Genomic DNA, 12554 nt, shown 5'->3' on the forward strand with positions numbered 1-12554 from the left:
TGATGTTCAAATCTCTGGATAAGGGCGGTAAAAATGTACCCAACATGGCCCTCATCCTGATGACCACCTTCGTGGGCGGCTGCATCATGCTGTGTGTAGACCTACAGTACGCAAACTCCAAGTGTCACTACGTGCTGAGGTTCTATCTGTCCCCGGTGTTGCGAAGGATGGGCCTTGTCACATTGCCGCGGAACGCTCCATGCAGTTGGGCTGTGCCGTACCACCTATCCTTCGTGGAGCAGTTTCTGCGGGAAAACACCTTTGACCACCGGTCCATCAGGCAGTGGTCTGCACGGAACTTCCTCAAGGCCCAACGGGAAAAGGAGACGGTGGATCCTGTCGGGCGGTTCCCCGAGCAGACCGTCAGTCATTTGGCGGAATGCCTCATCACCAGAACTTTCAAACAAGCACCAAGACGTAGCTTGGCTGGTGGTGAGAAGGGCCCTCCCCGTCAGATCCTTCATGCACACGCGAAGTCTCGCCCCCTCCGCACAATGCCCCCGCGGTGGCTGTGGTGGGGAAGAGACGGTTGCCCACCTCCTCCTGGAATGTGTCTTCGCAAAGCAGGTGTGGAAGGAGATGCAGTGGTTTTTGTCGAGGTTCATCCCAAGCAGCTCTGTAACACGGGAGTCTGTGCTCTACGGGCTGTTCCCAGGGACGCACACCGAGACAAACATCAACTGCTGCTGGAGGACTATCAATTCGGTGAAAGACGCCTTTTGGTCTGCCTGAAACCTGCTGGTCTTCCAGCGCAAAGAGTTGTCCACCACCGAATGTTGCAGACTGGCACATTCCAAGGTCCAGGACTACATGCTGAGGGACGCACTAAAGCTTGGGGAATCTGCAGCAAAGGCTCAATGGGGAAAGACCACAGTGTAAGGTTCCCCCACCAAGCTGAACGAAGGGGCTGGATCCATGGGAAACCCCTCGAACTGTATCGGGAAAATTTTCATTTGCTGTAAAATGTAAAAATGTTAATGGCATGACAAATGAAATGGAAGGGTTGTGAGGTAACTCATGATTGTGTTGAAGGAAACTGATCTCCGTTGCAGTGTTTGTATTTTTTGGTGCTGTTTGAAACTGGTAATGTAGTTTTTACAGATTTTTATGAATAATATATTTGGAAATTAAAAAAAAAAGCTCCTACTGATCACAATCGTGTTTAGTTTTAAAATCGTGAGTTAGTCCCTGCGTATTGTTTTTGCTCTGTGGACAGGTGACTAGTTTTTAAAAAAAAAAAACAAACAAATTTTTAATAAATCCCTCAATGATCACAGCGCAGGCATTCACTCTCGCATGCACCCTCAATAGAGGATGGATAGTAAAGGACAGGATAAGTATTCAGTTTTCAGTCTGTTATTTCAGGAATAACCTATGGGATCCCCCTCAGAAGGTGAATTTTTTTAAAGTTGCAGGCTTGTTTACTGGTTGTCTGGTATTCGTTGGGCTGTCTCCTGGCAGTTCACTTTGGGTTCAAGACTGTATTGATGTCGTGGGTCAATTCTCACCAGTGGGAAAAGTCGCTGCTGCAGCTCGATTCCAACTTGGCTCAGCAGGGTTCAATTATATTGGCTGGCAAGTGTGCGCGTGTTGTTCCCACCGCCCCACTCTGTCTCTCTCCGCCAGCAGTTTGGAGGGAGTGTCGCTTCCAATCCCAGTGCCGTTGCATCAGATTTAAATTCCCATCCTTGCCGTTATATCCCTTCAGGGCTTTGTCTCTCTCGAACTCTCGATCTTCTACAGGCTGTCGGCCCCCTTTCCCAAACTCCATACCAAGTAAGTGGAGGTGTACATTTTAATTAATGAGTTAACTAAATGTGTGCATCTTGCACATCCTGTACCAGATTTCCTGAAAGACTGCTCGGAATGCTCCTTTAAATGGAGAGTTGTCCCAGTAAACAGTCACTGGCTTTAGCAAATCTGGCAATTTAATTAGTCTGCAGTTGATTCACATCAATTCAGCAATGTTGACACTCCTCCTCTTTGGCCTCCTTGTCTCGAGAGACAATGGGTAAGCGCCTGTAGGTGCTCAGTGGTTAGTGAAGCAGTGCCTGGAATGGCTATAAAGGCCAATTCTAGAGTGACAGACTCTTCCACAGGCGCTGCAGATAAAATTGGTTGTCGGGGCTGTTACACAGTTGGCTCTCCTTGCGCTTCTGTCTCTTTTTTCCTGCCAACTGCTAAGTCTCTTCGACTTGCCACACTTTAGCCCCGCCTTTATGGCGACCCGCCAGCTCTGGCGATCACTGGCAACTGACTCCCACGACTTGTGGTCAGTGTCACAGGACTTCTTGTCGTGTTTGCAGACGTCTTTAAAGCAGAGACATGGACGGCCAGTGGGTCTGTTACCAGTGACGAGCTCGCTGCACAGTGTGTCCTTGGGGATCCTGCCATCTTCCATGCGGCTCACATGGCCAAGCCATCTCAAACGCCGCTGGCTAGGTAGGGTGTATATGCTGGGGATGTTGGCCGCCTCGACTTCTGCATTGGCGATACGGTTCTGCCACCTGATGCCAAGGATTCTCTGGAGGCAGCAAAGATGGAATGAATTGAGACGTCGCTCTTGGCTGACATACATTGTCCAGGCCTTGCTGCTGTAGAGCAAGGTACTGAGGACACAGGCTTGAAACAGTCGGACTTTTGTATTCCGTGTCAGTGCGCCATTTTCCCACACTCTCTTGGCCAGTCTGGACATAGCAGTGGAAGCCTTTCCCATGTGCTTGTTGATTTCTGCATCTAGAGACAGGGTACTGGTGATAGTTGAGCCTAGGTAGGTGAACTCTTGAACCACTTCCAGAGTGTGGTCGCCGATATTGATGGATGGAGCATTTCTGACGTCCTGTCCCATGATGTTCGTTTTCTTGAGGCTGACGGTTAGACCAAATTCATTGCAGGCAGCCGTAATCCTGTCGATGAATGAATGTTGACACTTAACCTGATGGAATTCCTTGAATTCATCTTCAGTTTCTGCTATCACTTGTGACTTACCTGAAGCCACATTAGTTCACTCTGGTATTTTATGTCTCAAAAGTGATGTAACCAAAGTTTAGAGTAACAAAATCCAAAATTATACTGCTGCGTATTCATGGTTTTAAGTGTGAAATTTTCCCATATTCAGCACTGAATTTGACTGACGTCCTGGTGACAATCCCATTGCAAAGGTAAGGTGCAAATCTAAGGTTCCTTTTACGCTTTTGATGGACAAAGCCGATTCATAAGTTTTGTGTTTTTCAGTTTGTGCAGGCAGATTCACCTTCAAACAAAACACTGGCTGGTCTTGTGGTGCAACTGCTTCAGTTTCAGGAGGATGCATTTGGCAAGCACGTCAACAATCCTGCATTAACTAAACTCCCAGTAAGTAATTTCCAATGAATAGTATGTCGGGGTCAGCTGATATGTATACATGGATTAGATGAGGACAAAAGTGGATTTAGGTCTGATATAATTAGTTAAAATTCTATTAGGGGCCATCAACCTTTTACATGACAAAGTCGAATTGAATTCTCAGCTATTACTGAAAGAATTACGCCACAAGATTTCATGTTTTAAACAAAAACACTTCACTGTACAAGGGTTAAAGCAAAACACTAATACTGCAACTTGAAAGCACTTATGTTTGAAACTGAAAATCAAGAACGTTAACTTCTAATCTCAGCAGAATGCTCATGTTTGACTGTGACTTCCACCCTAAGAGTTCCCCTATATGTTAGAGGATCTTGGCAGTTTGTTCACATTTCATTGAACCAATCCAATATCTACCGCAGCTCTTAGGAATTCATTTCGATAGCAATTTAAGCTAATTACCTCCAACTCCCAAAACATCTCTTTGAATAATAATGCTAATTATGATGGAACAATTTATTCTCAACTTTCTGGGTCCAACTTAACGAGCCCACCTGCCGTTTTATGGCTCTCACCTCTCTAACTCTCCTTTTTCTATAAGCGCTCATGGTGAGATTTTTGAATTTTAAATCTTGGGTGGTCTGCAACCTTTTGAAATTCTTACAGCTACACATTTAATTTCACAAAACTAAAAATGACCTCTAAAATATTAATACAAACCATGAACCAGGTGGTTGTCATGCGTAATGTTGACAGTTGAAACTTTCTGCTTAGACTCCGGTGACCATCTTCACCTATGTGGGAAAATGGTGCTCGTGATATCATCGAGCAGTTTGTAATAATGTGTTCCAGAAGCAAGAAGAAAATTTATGGGTTCCGGGGGAGGAAACAGCATAAAGTTTTATTTTGTATAGCACCTTTAGCATAGTAAGTCCCAAAGCACTTCACAGGAGCATTATTTAATAAATTTTGACACTTGATCATATAGGGAGATTTTAGAACAAGTATCGCAAAATTTGGTGGAAGTGCTAGGTTTTTAGAAGTGTCTTAAAGGAGGGGAAAGGGATGGAGATGTTTGGGAGGGGGTTCAGGCAGCTGAAGACACAGTGCAAGTGGTCAACTGGTTAAAATTGAAGATGTGCAAAAGGCCTGAATTGGACAAGCAGAGATATCTGAGGGTATAGGGTGGGTGGGATTTGTGAATGAGGATGAGCATTTTATAAGGGAGGTGTCACCAGACTGGATGCCAATGTAGGTCAGTGAGCACAGGGTTGATGGGTGAACAGATTCCGAAGGTGTGGTACCTAGAACAGTTTACAATATTTCAGGAATGAACATACGAGCATACAAATTAGGTGCAGGAGTGGGCCACTCGATCCCTCAAGCTTGTTCCACCATGCAACGAGATAGAACTAAGAAAATTACAACACAGGAACAGGCCCTTCGGCACTCCAAGCCTGCGCCGATCCAGATCCTCTATCTAAACATGCCGCCTATTTTCTAAGGGTCTGTGTCTCTTTACTTCCTGCCCATTCATGTATCTGTCTAAATACATCTTCAAAGACGCTATCGTGCCAGCATCTACCACCTCCGCTGGCAACGCGTTCCAGGCACCCACCACCCTCTGCGTAAAGAACTTTCCACGCATATCCCCCCTAAACTTTTTCCCTTTCACTTTGAACTCGTGACCCCATGTAATTGAATCCCCCACTCTGGGGGGGGGGGGGGGGGAAAGCTTTTTGCTATCCAGCCTGTCTATACCTCTCATGATTTTGTACACCTCAATCAGGTTCCCCCTCAACCTCCGTCTTTCTAATGAGATCATGGCTGATCTGATGGTAACCTCAACTCCACATTCCCACCTATCCCGTTTAACCTTTCACCCCCTTGCTTATCAAGAATCTATCTATTTCTGCTTTTAAAAATATTCATAGACTCTGCTTTCACTGCCTTTTGAAGAAGAGAATTCCTAAGACTCATGACCCTCAGAAGAAATGTCGTCTCCTCTGTCTTAAATGGACAATCCCTTATTTTTAAACAGTGCCCCCTTGCTCTCATCTCTCCTTTCCACATGCACCCTGTCAAGTCCCCTCAAGATCTTGTATGTTTTAATAAGATCACTTCTCATTCTTCTAAGTTCCAATGGATAAAGACTCAAATTGTCCAACCTTCCTTCGCAAGATAGATTTGCCCCCACTCACTCACTCACCACCTTCCCCCCCCCCCCCTCCCCAATTCCAGGTATTAGCCGAGTGAACCTTCCCTGAACTGCCTCTACTCTACTCGAATAGAGACCAAACCTATGCACAGTACTCCAGATGCCATTTCACCAATACCCTATACCTTGTGGTTGATGGTCGGCACAGACTCGGTGGGCCGAAGGGCCTGTTTAGTGCTGTATCTCTAAACTAAACTAAAAGTATCATAACATCGCTACTTGTTTATTGCAAGAGGAATGGAATATACAAAACATTCTATTTACCTTCCTAACACTTGCTGTATCTGTATACAAACCTTTTGCGATTCATGCACTAGGACACCCAGATCCCTCTCCATCTCAGCTCTGCAACCTCTCACCATTTGGATAATATGCTTTTTTTTTATTCTGCCTGCCGAAATGGACAATTTCATATTTTCCCACATTATACTCCATTTGCCAGATCTTTGTCCACTCACTTTTATATCACTTTTGCAGATTCCTTCTGTCGGCTTCGTAACTTGCTTTCTTACCTATCTTTGTGTCATCAGCAAATTTAGCAACCATACCTTCGGTCCCTTCATACAAGTCATTGATATAAATTGTTAATAGTTGAGGCCCACCGCTTGTTCAATCTTGCCAACCTGAAAATGACCCGTTTATGCCTGCTGTTTGTTTCCTTTTAGCAAGCCAATTTTCTATCTGTGCTGTAATGTTACCCCTAACGCTAGGAGCTCTTGATTTGCTTAGTAATCTTTGTGGCATCTTGTCAAATGCCTTTTGGAAATCTAAGCAGACTGGTTCCCCTTTATCCATGTTGTTTGTCACTTGTCAAAGAGCTCCAATAAATCAGTCAAACATGATTTCCCTTTCATAAAACTATGTTGACTCTGCCTGATTACCTTGAGATTTTGTAAGTGTCCCACTGTAACATCAATAATAGATTCCAGCATTTTCCCTATGACGGATGTTTTAAGCCAATTGGCCTATAAAGTCCTGCTTTCTGTCTGTCCCCTTTCTTTAATAGAGGAGTCCCATTCACTATTTTGCAATCTGATGGGACCTTTTTGTAGAATTTTGCAAAGTTAAAACCAATGCATCTACCCTGAGCAGGCACTTCTTTTGAGACCCTAGGATGAAGTCTATCAGGACCTGGGGACTTGTCAGCTTTTAGTTTGTAATAATTTTTCCAGTACCCTTTCCCTTGTGTTTGTAATTGTTTTAAGTTCCTTCCTCCCTTTCACCTCCTGATTCACAATTATTTCTGGGATGTTATTTGTATCCTCGACAGTGAAGACAGTTGTGAAATACCTGTTCAATTCATCTGCCATCTCCTTATTTTCTATTATTACTCCCCAAACACACTCTGGAGGACCAACAGTCACTTCACTTTTTTTTTTATTTTTCCTTTTTAAATACCAGTAGAAACTCTTGGTTTAAAGCCCTCTCTACCGCACTAGATATACGACCCGCCAGAACACTGGTCCCAGCACGATTCAGGTAAAGACTGTTTCGACAGTACAGATCCCACTTCCCCAGAACTGGTGCCAGTGCCCCACGAATCAAAGCCCATTTCTCCTGCCACACCAATCTTTGAGCCAAGGAAACTTCCCTGGCTGTAATGCTCTCAGGAGCTGTTCCACCGTGGCCCTCCACTACTGCCACCACGGGATTTTGTGTTGGTGTAAGTTCAGAAGAGGCCCGTAATATTCTGAACATGGAGAACTGATGTATGGGAAGTGACTGAATTCTGGCACTTTTTTTTCCTAAAATTTAAAACAACTGAAGGGAGAGGAGAGAAGCAATCAAAAACCATGAAGGGATTTTATAAATTGGAATTTGTCTTTTCATATACTGAATTCCAGAAACAGATTCAGGATGAAGAAAAGTGAAATGAATAGGCGACTCAGATAAAATTTATTTTATAAAAATAATCTGTCTGAGCTTATCTAGGTCGGGGAACAGAGAACTTTTTTGAAGGGATTTCAAAAATTTAACATTTACCAAAGGGTAAACTTGGCTCCGTAACAGCAATCGAGCTTTAATTTACCTCCAGAATCTACATATGTCTCAAGGGATGAATGTGAACAATGTGCTTTGAGACAGTACAGCAACTGGAAATCACTATCTGGGCTGCAGATCCCAGACAACCAGTTAGCAAAACTAACTCCACCAGAGATCACTTTATCAAAACAGAGGTATCTTACAGCTGGATGATCTTGCAGACAGAGTTGTTAGTTGTGTTATTGGGAGTAAATTGTAAAAGCTCTCTGAAGAACTGTACATGACGAGTTTTGAAATTTTGTTTTCTTTTTAAAAATGTAGGCAAAATGCTTCCTCGATTTCAAGGCCGGGGGGCCCTTGGGTCATATCCTAGGTGCTGCTTACAAATTCAAGAGTGAGCAGGGATGGTAAGTCAGCTCCAAATCCATTCAAATTGATGACTGAGCTAGATTTGGGACTGAGTTTGGGGGCACTGTACAATTTTACAATAACCTGGCTAAGTGAGTCTGGTGAGACTATTTTTGTCTGTTATTACTTCTATGAAGGACCTTTCACTCTATTAAAGGTGCTATATAAATGCAAGGTTTCCTACAAAAAAAATTGGAAGGAGCCGACTTGTATTCTTGTGTGAATGAATCTGATAGACTCGCCCTTATTTATTTCCTCGGCCTGCTGTGAAATCTTCATTAAGTTTGAAGCCCCATCCCAGTGATGAGATTTCTGCTTTGCCTCGGGTCTTTTAATCAGCAAACAGTGTGTCACTTGGTTAATGATCTCTCTACAGTGATCAGCAGCTGCCTGCAGTGAGAAACATAACCGCTTTGGAAAAATTGTTTCTACTGTATAGAAGCCACTATTGTGTCATGGCAGTGGGGGTGAGGGAGGTCTTTGCTGGAAGAAATGGAAGATGAAACCAACCATTCTGGACCCCTGACCAAGCAGGCACTTCATCCTGACATGGGCTGCTGCTTTTGGACAGTTGCTGCTCCTGGAAGATGCTGCCAAGTAGTGCTTGATATTTATTGAAAACTCCATATTAGCTAGTACTTTTTTTTTTACAGCAAGATTTGGTATGAAAGCATCAGCACAAAGAGGGACAGTGCTGATTCTGGCTCTGGTTAGCTGATCTCAGTCGCTGTTGCAATAATGATATTGGAGTTGATTTTATGGTAGTGTTGTTACTTGCCACTACCCAGTGACACCTGCTGGAAAGTGCATGGATGTCAGCAGAGGTTGGTGCAAGTTCAGTATGGCTGATTTTTCCTCTTGAGCTAATGATTACTGTTTGGAAGATTGATCTGCTGGACAAGTTAACAGCTGAATCAGCCCATGATCCCATGTGCTTTACTAACGACTTTCTCAATATCTCCTACCACCTTCAAAAATCGATGCACGTGAACCCCCAGGTCCCTCTGTTCCTGTGCACTCTTTACAACTGTACCTTTTAAGTATCTATTGCTGCTCCCTACTGCTTCTGCCAAAATGCATCACCTCGCACCTGTTAGTATTAAATTCCATCTGTGATCTGTCTGCCCATTCTGCTCACCTATCTATGCCCTGTTATGGGTGGTTCATATTCTCTGTTTGCCACACCTCCAAGTATGCTGTCATTGGCAAATTTTAAAATGCCACTCTACTCCAAGATCCAGTTCATATATATGTAGCATAAACAGTGGCCCCAGCACTGACCCTTGGGCAACACCACTGTCTACGTGTCCTCCAGTCCGAATAACAGCCACTTATTGCAACTTGCTGTTTTCTGTCCATAAGCTAACTTTTTATCCAATTGGACACTGACCCTCCTATTCCATGAGCCTCAATTTTACTAATCAGCCTTTGATGTGGTACCTTATCAAATGCTTTCTTAAAATCCATATAAACAACATCCCTGCATTCTCCTCTTCAACCTTCTCTGCTACTTAATCAAAAAATTCAGTTTGATTAGTCAAGCGTGATCTGCCTTTTACAAATTTGTGCTTTCTATCCTTAATTAACTCAAACTTCTCAGTGTCTTTTTTAAATTTCCCTGATTATTGTTTCTAAAACCATATGCACCACTGATAAAATAACTGGTATAAGACTCTCTTAAAAAGGGGTTCTCACTTCCTCCTTAAGGTCCTGACCCTGTACTGCGTATCAGTCGCATGAAATAGACTTGGAATACAATTTCCAGTTGATTTGGAACACCTTTTTATTAACTCACTAAATAACAGTATATACTTACAACACATACCCACATACAAGAGCTCGTTCCCGTGTTGTCAGGTCTGCTGAACAACTTCTCCTGCACGAATTCTTGTGACGAACCAAGTCACACTGTCCGGCTGCAGCAACAATGTCCTTGTGAGCTGTGACTTTATACCCTTTTCTGACCCTGGTTCCTCAACGTTTCAAGTAATGTTTTCAACTGGGTCATCCGATTGGGTTTCAGTGCCTTATCAATCCCACCCTGGCTCTGCAGAACCACCTACATGTGGTCATATCCTGCTCTCAGGGGGAATAGACAGGCTGTTTGTTTTAACAGCCCAGGCTACCACATGAGTGGCATATCCTGACCTAATTGTGTGCATGTGTGTGCTGCTGTTCAGGTACGCTGTCAATTATTTTTGCCAACTCCAATATGAACCCCAGCGATGATGTACTCGGTCAGAATTCTCCTCCCTTTGTCCTGATGCCCTTCGCCTCCATGTTTTTACCATCTGCTCCACACGCTGGTCCAACTGGTTACATTTTGCTTGTGAACAGAAATCCGGAGATATTAACAAATGCCTCGCAGCATAATAAAAATACAAGAGCCATCCAAATGCCTTACACTGACCTGTAGTTGCTCAGACTGTGCTTACAGCCTTCCTTGAATAAGGCTGTCACATTTGCTACGCTCCAATCCTCTGGCACCTCCCCCATATCCAGGGAAGATTAGAAGATTATGGCAAGCCCCTCCGCTATCTTCATCCCCAGTTCCTTTCGCAACGTGTGATGGAAGCCATCTGGACCAGGTGACTTTCTATCTTAAGCGTAGCCAGCCTTTTTAGTATCTTTTTTTCCCACCCCCACCACACTCTCAATGTTTACCCTATACATTGCCTCTATTGTGTTTGCTTCTATCGATTATTTTAGATTCCACTTTCTTAGTGAACAATGATACAAAGTAATTATTAAGTATATTGCCCTTGACCTACGCCTCTCAGCATATATTACCCTCTTTATTCCTCATCGGCCCCACTCCACCTCTTACTATCCACTTACTGTTCTCTGCTGGTAGATGATTTTTGTGTTGACTGCCATTCTATTTTCATATTCTCTTTGCCAATCTTTCTTTCCTCTTCACCTCCCCTCTCAACTGATTGTATATGGTCTGGTTCTCACTTGAAGAGTTCACTTGACGTGAATTGTGCACTTTTTTTTTTTGTTTCTTCATAATCTCTATCTCCTTCGTCATCCAAGGAACCCTGTTATTAGTTTCCTTACTTTTTGACCTCATTGGAATATAGCGAGCTGGTACCTGAAGCATCCCTTCCTTAAAGATAACCCATTGTTCCCATACAGCTCTGCCTGTCTGTCTGCAGTTCCATTCTGCCCTGACTGGATCCCTTCTCATTGCGCTGAAATTAGCCCTCTTCCAATCTAGCCATTGTACTTTATTTTGTTCCTTGCTTTTCTGCATTACACATCTAAATCTTATGATACGACTGTTACTCTTATCCAAGTGCACCCTGACGAACACTTGGTCCACGTCATTTCCCAACTTCAGATACGGCAATGCTTCCTTGCTAGTTGGGCTGAGAACATGCTGATCAAGGAAGCTCTCCTGATTACATTACATTTCAGAAATTCTTTGCCACCCCCCCCCCCCCCCCCCCACCACCAACTGCTCACTTACCCTTTCCTGTAGAATTATCCCAATTGATAACAACTTAGATTATTGGATAGATAGCCACATAACCAAATTTGCTGATGTGAAGATAAGCGGTATTATCAGGAGTGTAGTTGGAGGCATAAAGTTACAAAGCGATGTTGATGGGTTGTGAAACCCATTTGCCACTGTTTTCCCAATGTAGGCAAATGTGAGGCTGTTCACTTTGAACCTAATTGTACTTTGTAAATGATGAAAATCTAGAAACACTGAAGGCCCAAAGAGATTTGGGGGTCTAGGTACATGGATCATTAAAATTTTGTGGATATGTACAGAAAATAATTAAGGCGGCCAATAGAATGCTAGTCTTTTAGCTCGAGAGAACCCTGATGCAAGGGGGTAGAATTCATGTTTCAGCAACACACAGCCCTGGTTCGACCACATCTGGAGTGCTATGAGCAGTTCTGGGCACCACACAATAGGGAGGATATATTGGTCTTGGAAGGGAGTGCAATGTCGATTTGCCAGAATGCTACTTGGGCACCAAAGATTCACAGAATCACAGAATAATAGTGTAGAAGAGGCTCTTCGGCCCATCGAGTGTGTACCGATGCATTAAAGACACCTGACCTGTCTACCTAATCCCATTTGCCAGCACTTCACCCATAGCCTTGAATGTTACGACGTGCCAAGTGCTCATCCAGGTACTTTTTTAAAGGATGTGAGGCCACCCGCCTCTACCACCCTCCCAGGCAGTGCATTCCAGACCGTCACCAGCCTCTGGGTTAAAGTTCTTCCTCAAATCCCCCTAAACCTCCCACCCCTCACCTTAAACTTGTGACCCCTTGTAACTGACCCTTCAACTAAGGGGAACAGCTGCTCCCTATCCACCCTGTCCATGCCCCTCATAATCTTGTACACCTCTATCAGGTCACCCCTCCGTCTTCTCTGCTCCAGCGAAAACAACCCAAGCCTATCCAATCTCTCTTCATAGCTTAAATGTTCCATCCCAGGCAACATCCTGGTGAATCGCCTCTGCGCCCCCTCCAATGCAATCACATCATTCCTATAATGTGGCAACCAGAATTGCACACAGTACTCCAGCTGTGGCCTTACCAAAGTTCTGTACAACTCCAACATGACCTCCCTGCTTTTGTA

The 12554-nt window shown here is 43.9% G+C and overlaps 1 protein-coding gene across 2 annotated transcripts in view; it reads left to right on the forward strand.

Annotated features, from left to right (window-relative positions):
* smarcc1a (SWI/SNF related, matrix associated, actin dependent regulator of chromatin, subfamily c, member 1a) overlaps window positions 1-12554 on the forward strand; it is a 305946-nt gene that overhangs the window by 26208 nt on the left and 267184 nt on the right. For both annotated transcript variants that reach the window (XM_068031537.1, XM_068031536.1), the window contains exons 2-3: window positions 3235-3354; window positions 7865-7950. In XM_068031537.1, coding sequence (XP_067887638.1) covers window positions 3235-3354; window positions 7865-7950 — 206 coding nt within the window. The remainder of the gene's footprint in view (window positions 1-3234; window positions 3355-7864; window positions 7951-12554) is intronic.

This window comes from Heterodontus francisci, chromosome 5 (assembly GCF_036365525.1).
Source record: "Heterodontus francisci isolate sHetFra1 chromosome 5, sHetFra1.hap1, whole genome shotgun sequence".
Taxonomy (NCBI): Eukaryota; Metazoa; Chordata; class Chondrichthyes; order Heterodontiformes; family Heterodontidae; genus Heterodontus; species Heterodontus francisci.